This window comes from Eucalyptus grandis, chromosome 2, assembly GCF_016545825.1.
Source record: "Eucalyptus grandis isolate ANBG69807.140 chromosome 2, ASM1654582v1, whole genome shotgun sequence".
In the NCBI taxonomy this organism is placed as follows: domain Eukaryota; kingdom Viridiplantae; phylum Streptophyta; class Magnoliopsida; order Myrtales; family Myrtaceae; genus Eucalyptus; species Eucalyptus grandis.
In genome coordinates this window covers 1,128,758-1,146,810 of record NC_052613.1, presented here as the reverse complement: position 1 = coordinate 1,146,810, position 18,053 = coordinate 1,128,758, and the positions used below count along the sequence as shown (strand labels likewise).

At 40.4% G+C, this 18,053-nt stretch overlaps 3 protein-coding genes across 7 annotated transcripts in view; 2 read left to right on the top strand and 1 right to left on the bottom strand.

Annotated features, from left to right (window-relative positions):
• Positions 1-2,036: 2,036 nt before the first annotated feature.
• LOC104417232 (DNA-(apurinic or apyrimidinic site) endonuclease) lies at positions 2,037-8,263 on the top strand. The gene is made up of 9 exons (XM_010028545.3): positions 2,037-2,464; positions 3,083-3,175; positions 3,267-3,408; positions 4,314-4,515; positions 5,030-5,108; positions 6,137-6,198; positions 6,300-6,386; positions 6,536-6,639; positions 7,137-8,263. Exons 1-9 carry the CDS (start codon positions 2,240-2,242, stop codon positions 7,202-7,204), a joined length of 1,062 nt encoding a protein of 353 aa, XP_010026847.2. The 5' UTR covers positions 2,037-2,239; the 3' UTR covers positions 7,205-8,263.
• A 1,892-nt stretch (positions 8,264-10,155) lies between these two features.
• Positions 10,156-14,746, top strand: LOC104417216 (zinc finger CCCH domain-containing protein 43). The gene is made up of 6 exons (XM_010028535.3): positions 10,156-10,286; positions 10,703-10,768; positions 11,693-11,812; positions 11,942-12,214; positions 13,657-13,824; positions 14,225-14,746. The coding sequence occupies exons 2-6, from the start codon at positions 10,718-10,720 to the stop codon at positions 14,426-14,428; spliced, it is 816 nt and encodes a 271-aa protein (XP_010026837.2). The 5' UTR covers positions 10,156-10,286; positions 10,703-10,717; the 3' UTR covers positions 14,429-14,746.
• Positions 14,747-16,128: 1,382 nt separating this feature from the next.
• The window catches only part of LOC104417191 (callose synthase 10), a 29,981-nt gene continuing 28,056 nt past the window's right edge, over positions 16,129-18,053 (bottom strand). For all 5 annotated transcript variants that reach the window (XM_010028515.3, XM_010028511.3, XM_010028521.3 and 2 more), the window contains exons 49-51: positions 17,136-17,186; positions 16,854-17,036; positions 16,129-16,752 (exon numbers count right to left, since the gene is read on the bottom strand). In XM_010028515.3, coding sequence (XP_010026817.2) covers positions 16,516-16,752; positions 16,854-17,036; positions 17,136-17,186 — 471 coding nt within the window. In that variant the 3' untranslated portion in view covers positions 16,129-16,515. The remainder of the gene's footprint in view (positions 16,753-16,853; positions 17,037-17,135; positions 17,187-18,053) is intronic.

Below are 18,053 nucleotides of genomic sequence, written 5' to 3'. Positions count from 1 at the left end.
CCATAAGAGATCAGCGAGGCCGAGCCTCGTCGGTGACCTAAGCTCGCCGGACCTCGCCATGGCCTGGGCTACTACGTATGTAGTTATGAGTATATTTCCAATCTCGAAAGCTACTATCAACAACAAAAACAACATTCTCTTCTTTAATTTCGTGCTTAATCAAAATAAGAATTTGGGGATCTTGAGACGGAGCAGAATCCACCGGTTCCCTTTTTTGAGGCTGCGATTAAGGTCCCTGTCAAATCGAATTGGATTGGACCAATTATCTGTACTTTTTTTATTATTTCTTCAAAAAAATAAAAGTAATCAGTTTTTCATAACATGCATCAGGTAGTTAAAAAAAAAAGTGACCAGTCCCAGTTTCCAAATCAATCACCTCTAGAATCGAGACGAACAGTGCATTGAAACTGACCATCATACCTCCTCCTTCATTTACCGGTAACAACTAACGAGAGCCTCGGACATCTAATACTCCTGCCGGCTCACGGGCCGCTGCTTTGATCGGCCCACGGCGAAGCTGGATTGATCTGAACGACACAAATTCAGACATTGCTCTGATGACCCTTCATCACAACCTTGTCGGACCCATGAACGAACACTTCAAACTGATTAACTGATTAAAAAAAAAAAAAGTGATGTTGAATGGCCTTCCAGTCACTTTGCAACATCCCATTTTTGGTCTGTTCTAGATTTTTTTCTTGACTGCATTGGAAACAACCAGTTTCTGCATGTCACTGTGCTCTAAGTTTTACCCTCAGAGTGTCTTGTAATTCCCTGAATTGGATGTTCAGCCTTTGAATATCTGTTATTTATAACAAACCAGCCTTTTCTGTTACTAGAGATTACTCAAGATTTTCTTGTCATCCTCGGACAAGTAGTTGCTTTAGTTAGTTTTGATTTTGTATGTGATAGATTCATTGCAGTACTTTCGTTTCTCTAAGCTTGAGATGCAGTACTTTCGTTTCTCTAAAACAAGAGTTCCCATTTAGATTAGTTCTGTCTACTCTAATTATTATTCATTAATTTTTATTCGAGCAGGCATTGGATACTTGGATAACGGTGAAGGCAGCAAGCCTGCAGTTGTTCACCAAAACATTTTCGTTGAGAAGATTCTCATTGACCAGCAAGCTTCTCGCCGATGATGTCATATACTCAGCTCTCAAGACTAGTGCCGCCATGGGTTATATGGCACCAAAGTACATTACAACAAGTCGTTTTACCGAGAAAAGTGACGTAATCATCTTCCAGATCCTCTTGGGTAAGCGACTACTTTCCAGCGGTTTCGAGAACTTTATCGATAGGAAATTTCACTGAACCTGAGGCGGCTATTCTTGGGAAGATCGCATTATGTTGCACCAGTGAATTGCCCGATAATAGACCCACTATTTTCAGAGTGATTGAGGAACTAAATGATTGGTGCGTCAAATGTCGATGATTGTACATAGCGAATTGTCCGAAGTTGCAGCTCATTTGTACTTTGTCGTTTCCCTTTGCCATATAACAGATTAGCTTTAGCTTTAGCTCTTGCTATGCTTTTCTTCCCCACGTTTCATGAAATTTGTTTGTATGGGGCCATAGACATGGAGGATTGGGCTGAGCAGAATGAAAGAGATCAGAAGTGAGATTTACATGTATACTAACATATATCAGGATCCCTATTTGGTGTCACCTAGAAACAAAAGTTCTTCAAAAAACCTTGCACAAAGTTAATTTTTGTGTTATTATTATTAGTTCTATCCACGTCGGCGGTTATATTTTTACTTTAAATTGATCCTTGTTCATCAAAAGATATGAGAGATTTACATGATTAAATTAGCACGAAATAACCAAGGAAATAAACGAAGAACAATCAAAAGATATGAGAGATTTACATGATTTGATTCAAATCTAGATTAAGCTTAGAAAAAAAATTTAAAACAAAGAATTTTTGCTTCTGAACGACACAAACGAACTGATGACCCTTCATCACAACCTTGTCGGACCCATGAACGAACGGGAGCTTTCTTGGACCCATCTTTCCTCGTACAAATTGTCCAAGCGATGAAGGGTCCAACGAAGGTGGAGTGGAGACGCATGAATTTCCTGTAGTAATGGTTTCAAAATCGCACCTTTCCGGGACGGACGACGAGCCCGACGAGTGAGGCGGATCCCAGTACAGTCCCTGCAACTTTGCAGGGTCCTCGACACCGCAGAGAGAGAGAGAGAGAGAGCGCGAGAGAGGGCGAGAGGGAGACGCAGGATGAAGCGATTCTTCAAGCCCGTGGAGAAGGACGGCTCCAACAAGAAGCCCGCTCTGTCTCATGGCGGCGACGACGGCGAAACGGCGGGTGAGGAGAAGAAGAAGAGAGAGCCACTGAAGTTCCTGACGTGGAATGCCAACAGCTTTCTCCTCCGCGTCAAGAACAACTGGCCCGAATTCACCAAGTTCGTCTCCGATCTCGACCCCGACGTCATTGCCATACAGGTGACTACCGATCGCTCGCTTTTTACTCTCTTTTTCTTTTTCCTGTTTGATGAGCCATTTAAGTTGCGATGCGGAAAAAAGAGGGCCTTTTCCTTGTTCACGACTGATGACAATGAAGTGAAATGGGTGTCGTTTTTTTTCCCTTTCTTTCCCTCGGTTTAGATGTTTTTTGGGTCTTGGGAGTCATCGAAAGTACTATAATTTGCTTGCATTTGCGGAGAGAGGTTGGTGGTCTGCGATCTTTCTTTGTCGAGGCATGACCCGTGTAATGTGTATTGTACATTTTGAACTGCAAGCTTCATTTGGTTTCTCCGGTTGGTGCCCATTTTTTTACCATCTGTGATAAAAAGAAAATTTGTCGAGGTAGGAATAGACTTGCTTCCATCACACTAATAAGCATTCGTTCGAGTTGGTTTATTGTTTAAATTGTATGACTAAAGGAGGCATGCCTGCGAATCCAATTTGAGCTCCAGCCTTTTTTTTCCTCCATTTCTTGTTTCTTAATTTGTAAATGTCTGTGACGATAGCTGTTTTCACTATGTAACATGCTGGCTTTTGAAGTTGGTACCTTGTAGATTTTTTCATAAATAAAATCATCTAACGGCTTAGGGATGGTAGGAAGTAAGGATGCCTGCAGCTGGTTCAAAAGGTGCGCCTAAAAATCCTGGAGAGTTGAAAGATGATACAAGCTCCTCACGAGAGGAAAGGCAGGTAATTGTGTGCTGTCACTTATGAAGTGCTAATGCTCATGGCTGTGCTGATTCAGAATGAATGGTACCTTTTTGTTTCTTCATGTGAGTAGATACTGATGCGCGCGCTTTCAAGTCCCCCCTTTGGAGACTATCGTGTTTGGTGGTCCCTTGGAGAGTCGAAGTATGCAGGGACTGCACTGTTAGTGAAGAAGTGCTTCAAACCGAAAGTCTCCTTTTCTCTCGATGGCAAAGGTACTTGATAAAGAAGTTATTGTCTGTTTTTGGCCTAAAAACAGTTCCTCTTAGGTGAAACTGAGAATTGGAAGATTTAACAGTATGTTTGCTTAAGCAATTTTTTCTAGAATTGAAAATGTACTCAGATGCACATGTTTTCAGTACAGGGATGATACCAAGCTTTGTCCAGTCTGCGCAATTGCACCCTCTGAACTCTCCTTTTCTTATTTTATATGATGTTCTAAAATAAAAAATTTGTCTTGCTAAAAAATATGAAGATCTTGAATCTTGATCCTACTAGAATTTATATTTATATTGACCCTTAAATATCTCCGATTTGAAAATTCTGAAATATCGCAAAACAAGAGCTAAATTTTCTAATTGGACAATTTATGATGATCAAATAGAGAAATTTTGTATGATACATTTCGCGTGAATTAACATGTTAAATGTAAATATTATACTATTGCTTTTGTTGAATAGATTTTTTTTAAAGGGCTGCATTCCCATGGTGCCCTATAATGAACTCTTTTAGGAAGTTGTCCCAACTTATTCTACCTGAATCTGAATATAGACCCCTTCTGCACAGCCTTCCTCTTTAGTTTGAATGGGCAGTTTGCAAACTTTAAGTCCAATCATATTTATTTTCTCGTCTAGAAGGATAATATTCTACTGGAGGGGAAAGAGGGTTTGGAATCAGATCCAGACAGAGGATCTCTGGCGTTGATATCATGATAAGTTATGTGATAGTGCCCACCATTTTGAGGCTTAAGTTCATAGGTGGAGGCATCATTCAATTGTTTGAAATCAATGCTAGTTTTTGCAAAGAGAATTGCAATGAAGAGAATTCATTCCTTTAATGTTTATATTTGTGGATGAATGAAGAATGCACTCCTTCTCATGCTCTAATTGTCTTTGTGTAGCGTCAAAGCACGAGCCAGACGGTCGAGTTATCTTGGCCGAATTTGAGACATTTCGTTTGTTGAATACATATTCCCCTAACAATGGTTGGAAGGAGGAGGAGAACTCATTTCAAAGAAGAAGGAAATGGGATAAAAAGTTACTGGAGTTCGTTGTCAAATCGTTAGACAAGCCCTTGATTTGGTGTGGTGATCTTAATGTGAGGTGAGGCCGTCTCGTTTCTTATTCTTTTCCTTTGACTTTGTCTTGGTACTATTTGAATTGTCGATCACTATGTCATTCCATCTTGCTGCATTGTCCCTTTTCTTGCATTTTTTTCTTTCCATATTCATACATTGAAGTTGCTTTGGCCTGTGAAATTTCATAAATGCGTCTGCAAAAAGTTCAACCCTGAGGATAGCACATGCTATGGTGCCAGATGGTCTGTCGATGGCTGGTTTTGTTTGCAAACATTGACCTGCCTACAGTTTTTAGCTTAGATGGTCTTTGACTATTGCTTAAATTAAGGTCGAACCTTCTACTGTAAACTACTGCAAGTTTTGCATTGACTTAAGAAAACTTCTGTATTACCAGGTTATATTATGTGGTATGCTTGGTTTAACTTTCTTAGCCCTAAGCTTGCTTTTGAAGGTTCTAAACAAACTTGTTTGCAATATGATGACATGGCACTTTGTGCAGTTAATCATGCAAGTATTGGCTTCTTATTTATCATCTGCAGCCATGAAGAGATTGATGTAACTCATCCAGAGTTCTTTAGCGCTGCAAAACAAAATGGTTATGTCCCTCCTAATCCAGAGGTAATATCGGTGTGCAATTGGATTTTCTGGATGTTAGCGATGTCTAGATATCATTCTTTGCTTATTCAACTTCCGTTGGCTTTATGGTATGAGGAGCAGGGACTGCTCACTGAATCATTTGTTTTGTTTGCTCAGGTGTCTTTTTGCTGGGTGACTAATTGCTTGCTTTACTGTTTTGTTGTAACGGAAGGTTTTCAATAACCATATAGACCGTTCCTGCTATGAACTGCAGTGTCATTTTCCTTGGTTGTGTGTGACAATTTTGTCATTTGAAGTTCGTGTGAATAAGGCTCTATTTGTTTCGTGGAAAATAAATGATTTGAAAAATATTTTCCTAAAAATGATCTCTTATAATACTACAAAAATGAATGAACAAAAAATATTTCTATCATCCACAAAAATATTTAGACCTAAATTATCATCAATAATGAAAACATTTTTCATTGGCTAATTATTCTAATGATACAAGCTATCATTTGTAGGAAAATATTTTCCAAATCATTCATTTTCCTTGAAACAAACAAAGCCTAAATGGAATAAACTTTTTACTTGTTTGCCTTAACACTTTGGCTTTTGGACTGGCATCTCTTTCCATAATATGAATAATGCACGTGGAATTTAGAAATGGAAACTCCAAAAGGATTTGACTTTAAAAGAGATGGACTTACTTAAAGTAGCATTTTGGTATTTTGACCTTGAAATGAATTTAAGACTTGTGTTTTGCCTTCCATTTGAACATGTGCATAAATGTCTACAAGAGATGTTAAAACCTCGGATGTGTAATATTCTAAGATCTAAGAGAATTTCCTTGTAGCTAGCCCGGATTCTTGGAGATGTTATGGACCTTAACCATAAGTTATATGCTTGCCATCTTCAGACTCTTTAATTTAGAATCCTCCTTTACTTGGAAATACTGTGAAACATCTTACACTCTATATATGCTAAGTTCGCCGAAAGTAGGTAGTTTATTGTCTTTGATGGAGTATTCATTATTTCTTTGTGACTTTGAACTTTGTTTGCACTCCCAGGACTGTGGACAGCCTGGATTTACCCTGGCTGAGAGGAAGCGCTTTGGAGCCATACTGAAGGAGTATGTTATTTATATGATTTGGGTTTATTGGTTCTCAGAAATTTTTGTGTTGTCAACACTTCTTTTAACTCTTAGTTGCTTTTAATTGAATTATGGTTTAGGGGAAAACTCATAGATGCATACCGATACCTGCACAAAGATAAGGATATGGAGTGCGGCTTTTCATGGTCCGGAAATCCTATTGGGAAGTATGTGAAGCAACCTATCCTTGCATGCACGTGTATATGATGAAGTGATACTGAGTTCTTCATATCTGCTAAATCAAAAGGAGTGATTGATTGCATCGAAGATTTTGTCAGTTATGCCACAAGGTGACGAATGGCTGTTTCTTTTGCAGGTATAGAGGAAAAAGAATGAGAATCGATTATTTCATAGTTTCAGAGAAGTTCAAAGATAGGATCAAATCATGTGAGATGCACGGGCGAGGGATTGAATTGGAAGGTTCGGCTCGTTTTATGTTTTGCCTGTCTTCTATAGCTTGTTATATACAATCTAAACTAGCAAAGATGTGTAATTTCTATTTTGAAAAAAAAAAAAAAAAAGTTTCTGGTGGGTTAATAGGTGTGAGAGGGAAGTATATTGTTTTCACATCATCTGCTCATTCAAATCCTTTAAAATAATTTTACTTTTGTAATTTCGGTTCGGTTCTGGTGGGAAATTCCATGCAGAATTTATGTCCGTGGAAATGCAACAAAGTACATATATAGAAGTTGTATAAGTTGCATTCCTTTCCTCCATAGACTGAGGCTTAAAGGTCTATCCGTCCGTCTATTCCAATTATAAAGTGAGATTTGACTTTTCCCTAATGAAGGTATCAGTAGTTTCTGATGAAGATATGAGTGGTTTTATACTCTTCTATCCTCCTCTTCTTCTTCTTCTTCTTCAGTTAATCTCTCCTGCAGCTTCAGCCTCTTGCTAAGATGTTGAGCACAATGCAGGTTTTTATGGAAGCGACCATTGCCCTGTCTCCCTTGAGCTTTCAGAAGCCATATCAGATTCTGTGTAGAGCCAAGGTCTAAACTTAAGGTTATGATGTTTCATGCATTCCTCGGATGGGCATCTATTAGATCGATGGTGCATTTATTTTTAGAAGCATGGTGCAGGCATTTGTCAGACTGAAATTTAATATTAGGATTGTCGAGTCCATAGTCATGCTATCTTACCTGCAATGGCCCATCAGCATTTACATTTCGGTCAAGTTTTGTACTAACCAATCATTAATGTCAATTGGCAGATTTGGAGTTGACTGTATCGTTTTGTTTGACTCATACCTAATGGCTTCTAGACTCTGCTCACTGCTCAGAGGCTCTTTAATGTACACTAGGGTTGTTGCTTGTCGATTGAACTGTTTAGATAGGAACTGGGGAAAAGTGGGTGATGTGCTTTCTGATCTCATGGCATCCCAAATGGCAGTGGCATCTTTTGCTTTAGTTGGTGGAGGATGGCTGGGAGAGAATCTGTCTGCTTGGGCATGAAGTTTCCATTCTCAGTATCATTTGATGAAAAATCTGGATTGGAAGACATTGTTGGTACTAGAAAGATTCATGATTAGCATGCCGTCCGGGCTTGAGCTTGCTTAATGTTGAGTTAGATTGGGGTCACATTGCTTGTAGCTAGAAAGATCCCTCAACATGCTTGATGAATGGTGCACATCATGAAGAATATACTCTGTGGTCCAGATTCAGCAATCGAGGCTACAGCCCTTTTGAAGAGCTTCGGGCATCTCGGCAAAGTCTTTTTACTTTTCGAGAATGGTTGTAGCCCCACTACATCGGTCCTTCATTTGATGAGATGAAGGGTTCGAATTCCTCTTAGGTTGCTTCTCACGCCTCACCTGGTAGGGTTAGGCACGGCACGACTCATCTGCGTTGGGTGGTATTATGGGATCTGTACACATTTGCTTTACTGACTAGTGATCACTGAGGAGTAGGCAGGCGATCTCCTGCCGAAATAATGCTAATGCAGAGCTATCACCGTTCGGCCTAAAGGATGGTATTGTTGCATGCGGCTTGTTCAGTCGAACACATGTTTGATCTTGGAAGTTTGATACTCGTGTTTTGGCTCATACCAACCCAGTGTATTTTACCTATTAGGACCGGTTAGCCTTATGTCTTATCTGTTGAATCCGACGATAAACTTGAGATAAATGAGGGTAGGACGACTCGATTTTCTCTTTCTTTTTTGGGTTAAAGAATTAGCTCATCTCAAGATTTGAAGCTTGGTCACCATTAAAGTTTCAAGTCACAGGTGATGGTTGGTTATTAGGTTAGAAGATGAAAGTTGTACCTGTGGACCGGTGGTGTCCATGATGGTGGAAATGTCAATCCGGAAAATACTTTCCTTATTCTTTCATGTTTACAAATAACAAAATTTTACTGAGTATCTTCAAATATTAGTTAATTTGGATTTGAGCAAGTCCTTAAAAGGTTTAAGGAGGAAGGTGGGAGATCCGTGCTGTCACCCATATTCCCTCTCTTGGGAAGAAAAACAATGAGAGTGAATTGGGGGGCTTGGTGGCAGTGAAGGTACGACACTGCGTCGAGGGAAACCTCGGCTACTGTCGGGTAGGCTGGGTCTAAATAACCCCATCCGTGCCTAGGTGAATGGAGGTAGGTGAAATGCCTACAACTAGTTCAACATGCCTTCTGGGTTGGAATCTGTTGCTGAAAAATATATATATTGCAAAAATGGAAAAACAAATTGAAACTACTACGCTTCATTCATGAAAAGTACCCAATGAAGAATCATTTCATATGTGGACCACCACCCATTAGTGAAAATCCAAGATGCCGATCGATTATCATTAATACTTGCGACGAGCTTAGATCCTTGATCATCAATGCTGGTCCATGGTTATTGGAGCAGAAAATTTCCATTTCAAGATCAAATAAATTGAAACTACTATGCTTCATGAAAAGTACCCAATGAGAAATCATTTCATATGGAAAGATACCATCGATTATCATTAATACCTGCGACGAGCTTAGGTCCTCGATCATCAATGCCGGTCCATGGTTATTGGAGCAGAAATTTTCCGTTTCAAGATCAAATAAATGTGATGGTCCCGAAATTAATAAGCCCCATCTTTCAATAAATAGATCGATGTCACCTCCTAACATCTCTCCATCGAAACTAAAAACTAAAACCCTAGACCCTTTTCACTCATGAAACTCCTCCGGCTCCTAATTCGGGATTACATACATGTACGGGGTACGTATGCGCCGCATGAAATACGCCTCTGCATATACACAAATACACAAAATAAAATGAATGGATGAACGAATGAGAAATTATTATAGAATTACTGTATAAATACAGATTTGGACTAAAAAAAATAAAAAAAATTTTAAAAAAAAAATACTGTTCCCAGGTACACGTACCTGCTTTAAAGGAAACACCTTTTTGCTTCTCCTTCATTCTCTTTCTCTCTCTGACTTTCTTCATCTTTTGGATCAACCTTTCTTCTCCTTCTTCTTCGTCTCGTGCTGTGTCTGCACGCGGGAGCTTGAGGGGGATTGAATTGGAGCTTCGAAATGTGCTTCGAATGATCACCTTGTTTAGTCGCATCTTAGGTGGCAAGGCGACCGCTGACGGACCCACCATGGCCACTCCCCCCGACCACGGCGGCGCCGGCGCCGGCGACGGCGACGGCGCGTGCCCCGACGCGCCCCCTCAACCGGCCGCCGAGCCCGATCCCCCGCCGTCCGATCCCGATCGGGCGGCGGAGGAGCTCTGGCGCCTCGACGTGGGGAGCGTCGGAACCGTTGGTCGAGGAAGAAGGAGGAGGCGGCGGCGGCGGCGACGGAGGAGGCGGAGGGGCGGCCGAGGAGGGGTCGGGTGCTCCCGGGTCGGAGGACGGCGGCGGCGGCGGCGGCGGCGGGGGGAAGAGCGGGGGAGAGAGCGACGGCGGGGAGAAGGGCGAGGACGGAGATAGCGAGAGCGACGACGAGAAGAGGGAAGAGAGGAGGAAGTTTAATAAGTATCCGGTGAGGCCCGAGGCGGAGGACTGCTCGTATTATATCAAGACGGGAACTTGTAAATTTGGATCCAATTGCAAGTTCAATCACCCGGTGCGACGGAAGAATCAGGTGCGTCGGCGAGGGATTTGCATTGTTTTATGCGGCATTCCTCGAATAAAGCTCGCGACTTGAACCGAGCAGGAGCTGTTCGAGCCGTTTTATCGTTTTGTGTCTGAAAGTGGTGTCGATGGGTATAGTGTACGTCTTGTTTGGATGATGGCTCCATGGCTCTATTAAGGTGGAAGTTGTTGGATGGAGGTTTATGCTTGCTTATGGCATTTAAATCTAATGTTTTTGCCCACGGCATAGCCTAGTGTTTTCGTGAACTTAAGTGTTTTCCACTTAGGAGGGGAGTTCATGTCATTCGGAGAAGAAATGACGATTGGGGTGCTTGGAAATCTGGTCATCAAGATAATGTGACATGTTTGAAGGCTTATGTTTGTTCGCGTTTTGACTTTCGTGTTTTGGATCGATTTATCGTGAAGGTTGCGAAGGATAAGATGAAGGAAAAGGAAGAACCAAAAGAGAGGGTGGGACAGACAGAATGCAAGGTTATTCTCAGTACCTTTGAATATTGTGTGCATTAGCAATTTTGAGCTAAAGAATTCGACGGCCTGTTCAGTCTGTCTAATCCTGTATCAATACCATGGAAGGCTGCTTTTAATTACTTTGACTGTTGAGATCCATCAGCAAAAAATCTTTGCAGTCTTGAATTTCTTAGAACCAGATATTGAACAACTGATGTTGCCTACTCTTAGAAAGCTGTTCTGGTGGAATAATGAATTTGATTGCTTACCTTAATAGCATGTTGAATCTCCATGAAGTTTTCGGTAAAACTTTCTGGGGCTAATGTTGTTGGGTTGCTAATTTATCATTCTGACATAACTGTTGCCAAGGCAATTATTGTGAAGCTCACCAGCTTTTGGCTTTCCACAAGTACCGCAGAGGAGAGTAGAGATTGATTTCCAACTTAATATAACTTCTTTTGAGTCCTCAGATCATATACTTACACCACTCTATATTTGCTAACTTTGTTGGATGTTCTCCCAACTATAGCTTATTGGAGATTACATACTATCCCCAATATCCTCTAATGGTTTGGAGTTAGATAAATCGTTATCGTGGATAAGTAGGAAACAGTAACTATATTCTAATATGCTCTGTCAAATGCAATTTGGTTAGGACCTCTGCACTATCATTTGGCAAAAGATAGTGTAAACTGCAGCTAGACATGGTATTTTACATGCTCAAACTTTTCATACATTCTTAACTAAGTTGAACGAATCATGACAATCGGTAGCTAATCTGCTACTGATTTGTGTATCCATTCTGAATTTGAGGCTTGCATCACATTGTACGGGTTATTGATCCCTTAACACTTTACAATAAAGGACAGTTTTCCTGTATGATGGTTTCCTTTCTCTTGTATTAACAGTTTGTGCAATGTTTTAACTCTTCATGAGTGTTGGTTGCAGTATTACTTAAATAAAGGAGGTTGTAAATTTGGCAAAGCTTGTAGATTCAACCATTCCAGACCAAAAACGTTTGTACCCCCCTATCAAGGGCTCAACTTTTTGGGCCTGCCCATCAGACCGGTATGCTATAGCATCCGTATAACACTCTCTCTATATCTCTGTAAACCACAATTAAGAGTTTGTTAATCTCATCATAGTCTAATTAAGCCATCTACCTGACAATATTGACTAGATATTTTCTCTACACAGGGAGAGAAAGAATGTCCGTTTTACATGCGTACTGGATCCTGCAAGTATGCAGCTAATTGCAGGTATAATCATCCTGAACCCTCTGCTGGAGGAGGTGACCCTCCTTCAGAATATGGTAATGGGGGGTCTGCTTCACTGCAAAGTGCATCACAATTTCCGGTGGCTTCATGGTCATCACCAGGAACATTGAACGATGCTGCGCCATTTGTGCCTGTGATGTATTCTCCAACTCATGCGGTGTCATCACACAATGCAGAATGGAACGGTTATCAGGTAAATGTTAAATGGTATTACGAATGGTATCTTTAACTTGCAAGTCCCTACGGAAAAAGGCATGGCTTTAGAGGGAATGACCATTTTGTTGGTGGATTATTTTCTCAAATTTCTAAGATATGGGGGCCAGAGCTTTCATAGTTAAATTTTTACATGGGCCGTAACTTGGCCATGTGGAGAGTAATCATTTTGAGGAAGGTTTTCCCTCCATCAGAAATAAAAGCACAAGGATATGTTAAACAAAACCAGAACTTATCCATACAAGTATGCCCCTTGTTATCATGAGTTCTTTAGTTTCATCTGGCCCTCATGTCTATTGGTAATAGCAATTCAGGTCTGGATAGCATCCATGGAAGCGGGGTGGGGAGGGCTTGAATTATGCTAAAACATAGCAATGCACACATCAAGAGAATCCATTAACTGGCCCAACTCAAGTGGTTGTTGAACTTCCGTCTTGTGCTATGAAAATTAAATTTTAATTTGCTACCCCACTATTTAAAGATTCTGTTGGTATCCACGTGAGACGTTTATCAATCAATTACGAAGCCAATACCCGAAAGATTGCTCCCAATATCTCTCAACCATTAATGGCAATGAGTGTTCTTCATTGACTGCCTTTGTTTCCTAATTTTTAGTGGTTGAAAATCATGAGTAGTAATTCTCCCGGACCATGTAATTACTACGACTTGATAGCAAAAAATGTAATGATTATAAATGGTTAGTACTAGAATCACCCCATTTTAGAAGCACCCTCTGCTCAAGATTTGACATGTGCATGTAAGCACCTAATTACCAAACCATTCTAACTCCAAACCGCTCCCCTTTACACATCATAATTTTTAGTGGAAGACATTGCTAGAGATACATGATCCTAAAGCCATTTATCATTTGTCTAACTCTGAAAATCCCAATGTATGCATTCCATAAATAGATGTCACAAATAGATATTCCATTCTAAGCACCTCATAGAATCAAAACTTTCCAGTCTTGCCGTGTATGTTAAAAATTATAAAACAAAGTTGGGCATTCATAGCATAAAAATATATAGCATGGAGACTGTAGCAAACATAGCCAATGTGACAGAAAGAGATGTAATTCCCATGAAAGAAGGCTCTAACGGTAGATTTTGAGTTTGGCGAAATTTGTATATCTAGTCAACATATGGCTCTTCTATTTGTGTGTTGCTCAGTTCTCATGATGTTAGGCTATTTAGGTAAATTAGGTGGAGGAATAGCGTGGTTATGCTGAGTATTGTCTCTGTGAGGTTTGCTTGTGTTGGACATTGGTCAAACAGAGTGCTTCTTCTCTCATTTATTTTGTTTCGTATTTGCTTGTGGCTTGTCAAGTTTCCTGTCAATCCACCGGGACCAGTTGTGCGCCCTCCTTCGGCATATATCATGAAGCACCCTGTGACTGATATCCATATCTATCCCCATCATCAGATGGTGATCGATGAATTTCCAGAACGACCTGGCCAACCTGACTGCAGTTACTTTCTGAAAACTGGCGATTGTAAGTTCAAGTCTAACTGCAAATATCACCATCCGAAGGATCGAATCTCAAAGTCACCTCCGGTTGTGCTGAGTGACAAGGGCCTTCCATTGAGACCGGTAATGGTTTCCTACTTTTTCTTTTTAGTCTTATGTCTTTGTTATCGCTCTCTCACGGACAAAGATGAAAGAAAACCATTTGATATGCACGCTCAAAGCCTGTCTAGTGCCAGTATTTGTCTTCTCTATGGTGGATCTTTTTAGGTGCTCCATATTGTAAAACGTTGGCAGAGAAATGCCATAAGGAATTTCTTGGATCTTTTTTATAATTATATTATTTTGAAGTCGGGGAAGCTCTAATTTCCTGGATCAATAAGGTATGAAGACATTTTTCTGTGATAACTTGCGAATTCAGAAGTTTCTGGGCAAAAGAGAAAGTAAAAGGACAAGTGAATTGTCCGCTTGATTGCAGCCATTTCCATTCTTTTCCCGCTAAATGTGACTATATGTTTATATCCAGGATCAGAACGTCTGCTTATATTACAGCCGCTATGGCATTTGCAAGTTTGGTCCTGCTTGTAAATTTGACCATCCTGAGCACTTGACCTCGTCAACCATATCCGAACTAGATCAGCCATCTTCAATTGGCGACTCTGCCACAAGTGATGGGCCATTGATGAACGGGACAAGGAATTCAAGCGAAGCTATTCAGCAATCTGTATAGCTCAACTGCTTTCTAGCTTTGTAGGCTTTAGTCTCCCTTGCTCTTGAGCATGGAGGATCTAACTAATGTCCAGCTGCCCCAAGATCTCCAGTGAGTGGTGCTTTCTTACAATGTTAGTTAACTGGTCAGTATTTAAATAATTGTACATTTTCTCAGTTTAGGATATTTTGGGACTCGTCTGGTTGCGGGATTGGTTAGTATCAGTGAGACTGTTGTTCAGGAATAGGCCAAAGACGAGTGAAGTTGTATGATTAAATTATAAGAAACTTTTGAAGTTTAAAATGAATATCTGTGACCAATGTGGATATTATTTGAAAATGAGTAGTTCATATCGAATGGAACTTTCGATTGATCCAAGTACTTGGGATCCTATGGATGAAGACACGGTTTCTCTGGATCCTATTAAATTTCATTCAGAGAAGGAACCTTATAAAGATCGTATTGATTCCCATCAAAGAAAGACAGGATTAACTGATGCTGTGCAATGCACAAATCCTTTCTATATGGAGATTTTTACCCTACTAAATAAAAGGCATATGTTAGGACATTGAAGGTGATCTGGCTTTGGAATAATAAAAGCCAACGGGTACGGGTATCGATAACCTTATCATTCATGAATATATGGTGAGTGAGATTTGTGGCGTAGCTTGCCCTACAAAAGCCAGCACTAAGAGCGGTAGCTAACCTCTGTAATAAAGCTGCTGAGATTGGCTTTACCCATGCGATTCCTTACTTTATAAGTCCTTCATTATATTCGCGAGTTCCCATACATTCTAATCCTCACCGATTGAATTTGAGATGTGCAGTGAGTGAGCTCTATTTTGATTATTTGGTAAATCTTTATGTGCAATACTTTGTCCCTAAATGGAGCAGGAGCTTGGTATAAGTGGGATTCTACTGTAGTTTCTGTCCTCAAATGATGTAATTTTGCGGGTGAAGATTGAGCAGTCAGAAAACGAGGAGGAAGGCTAAGTGGCTTGGCTTTGTTACATCATTCAGGCAAAAGATGTGTCGGCATTTCTGTTTCAACAATCTCCTGTGCAAGTCCCACGCCATTAAATAACAAAGGCATTTCGTTTCGGACCGCATCGTTAACACCCGAAGTACACGACTGTAGTTGTAAGCACTTGGTGTATGACCCAACAATTTCTCTTGGCCCCTCAAGCTGCCATGCCTAACTAGGCTGTCTAACAAGAAAGATCAAAACGTACTTTCCAGTCCGAAAACGTTCCATGAAGCTGTAAGCCTGCATGCGTCTAAACAAAGCGTGCTGCGAAGAATGCCAGAATGACCAGAGGGGCTTCTGCGGTAAAAAGATGGTTTCTTCGTAATACTAGGGAACGTCATCACTAATAACTAACAATCGGATGAAGAAATTGTTCTCAGGCACAAGTTTACAAGGGTGGCTCCTTTACACTAGGTAAGGCCACATGCCTTGTTTTCTAATTATTTACTAAATATTAGGGAAACATGCTGCCATGATCCTTGGGCCCAGCACGGTAATTCCATTCCAACTCGCGGGATGATACAAAAGCCCCACCCTGGTGGGGGGCTAAACCATCTCAAATGGGCTCTTCTGCAAGCAATCAATGATGCAAGATGCAGAGCACAGTAGACAGCAGAATGTGGAGTTTTTACCTTGAATTAGCACTCCTCTTCACCGAGTATACATTAACATCATCAAGTGCGTGGCTTGCAAATTCAGAAAATACCATTGGGAATGCATTAATCGGACAGGAACCATCAACCCAAACATTTCAGATTTACAGAGGCTCTAAACCAATATCCTCATCAGTGTGGCGAAAATGGAGCTGACTGTTCTACGGCTCCCTTCCAACTGAGAGAGACTTGAGAACATCAGAGTTCAAAAAATGTAAGTCCTGAGTACTTCAAAGATTGAGACAACCACAACAATGTTCCTAGCATTATACATTTCTCTCTCCAGTATGAGCATGTACAGACATATTTACTCTGAATAACTATAGAAGCAAAAGAAAAAAGGGAAAATAGAAGAAGAACTAGGGAATCTATCTGACTTACAAGGCTCTACCGTACAACAGATTCAGCATACCTTGGTGACTACAAGTTTAGACTTCAACGTTGGCTTTATTACCAGCAAGGATCAGAGAGATCTCAAGGCCGCGACTAAATGCTTGGTTGAAGAGAAGACGAGATTGGAAAGTGGTCATAAATGGGAACCACGACAAAAAAGCTACTGGAGCAAAGATGATCATCCCCATCCCGGCATCATACATTCTGGCAAACTCCCTTACCGACTCCCATAATCCCAGGGTCCAAACTACCTTCTTCCATGTAATTGCCAGCTGTATCAGTTCAAACACAGAGTTTAAAAAGTCAAGCAGTGACACGTTTAATAACAAGAACTTACAACATAGATAGTTTGGTTTTAATCTTAAGTGCTTACACAAAGCATGCCCCAGCCGGTAGGAATAAATGCAAGAACACTTGCAAACAAGTCAACTATTGTCAGATCAGTAAACTTGACAACAAGGCAGAGGGCTGCAATAAGTCCCAATGATGCGACTCCTTGAATAAGTCGCATAAATAGATGGAAGCTGGTAGATTTTTTTGGGCTAAAAGTATAAATCTGCACAGCAAAAAGAAACCACAAATAGTACTGGTTAAAATTTCCGACAAAAGCCAACCATAGCAGGGGAGGGATGCAAATGGAAATATGAATCCGCACCTTGAATATCATGACAATGGCAGCCAGTACTATCCAGGAGAAGCCGTAAATCTGCGATCAAAAGCAACTGCTATGATATAAAGTAGACAGCCATGCTAAGTCATGTTTCTCAATGGGCATAGTGAAATCAATTAAATTCTCAATCTAGATCGAATTATCTTTACAATGTAACACAGAAAAATTGATTGGAACCAGTGGAAACCTGAAGGTTCACATCATCTTGAACATGCCTTAGCAACTTTAGGAAATTCTTGAAAATTTCATTTATAATGTGGATAAATAATGTCAATTATATCCACCATGTCACCCACACTATGCCCCGTATATGAATCTAACATTGCTCAGAGTCAACATGATGAGTTTGAAAACTCTCTCTATTTATTATCTTGCTGTTATTCTACTTATTATGCTCGTGTATGGTTACATCCACATCCGATGCTTCATGCATAAAGTCCAAATCACCCGAGAGGATGTGTGTTAAGGAATATGCATGATATATATGTAGTGGGCCTGTCTGTTTACCACTAGAAATAACAATTATATAACAAGTTGAAAATCCATCAAGCACAGCACACGAAATCCGTTTTCATGTCACCAGGATTGGATGATCTCTCTCTTTGGTTTTAATAGTGCATTACACAAGGACTGGCTGTAATGGTCTCAAAATGATTGCAGTGTAAATGCTGAATTCGTTAAACCATGAATGTACACGTTACATTGCAAATAAGGTGTGAAACAAGGCTACTTCAAATACCAGAATTTATTTCCTAGATCCTAGCAAAAACTTCAATGCCCGAAGGATAGGTTAAACAGACTAATACAGCCTTCATACAAACCTAAGTGCGGCTTTATGACAAGAATTGTCTCCAAAAGTGAGACTGGCACTTTGTTAAAAATCAAGGTGAAATTAACAAAGAG

What these genes read in the sequence shown, in the direction of transcription:
- LOC104417216 (XM_010028535.3), top strand. Translation starts at nt 10,718, where the DNA reads ATGAAGGAAAAGGAAGAACCAAAAGAGAGGGTGGGACAGACAGAATGC. An exon ending in TGGGCCTGCCCATCAGACCG is followed by an intron (nt 11,813 to 11,941) that starts GTATGCTATAGC and finishes TTCTCTACACAG; the next exon opens with GGAGAGAAAGAATGTCCGTT. An exon ending in AGGGCCTTCCATTGAGACCG is followed by an intron (nt 13,825 to 14,224) that starts GTAATGGTTTCC and finishes GTTTATATCCAG; the next exon opens with GATCAGAACGTCTGCTTATA.
- LOC104417232 (XM_010028545.3), top strand. Translation starts at nt 2,240, where the DNA reads ATGAAGCGATTCTTCAAGCCCGTGGAGAAGGACGGCTCCAACAAGAAG. An exon ending in CTTTTCTCTCGATGGCAAAG is followed by an intron (nt 3,409 to 4,313) that starts GTACTTGATAAA and finishes GTCTTTGTGTAG; the next exon opens with CGTCAAAGCACGAGCCAGAC. An exon ending in TCCGGAAATCCTATTGGGAA is followed by an intron (nt 6,387 to 6,535) that starts GTATGTGAAGCA and finishes TTTCTTTTGCAG; the next exon opens with GTATAGAGGAAAAAGAATGA.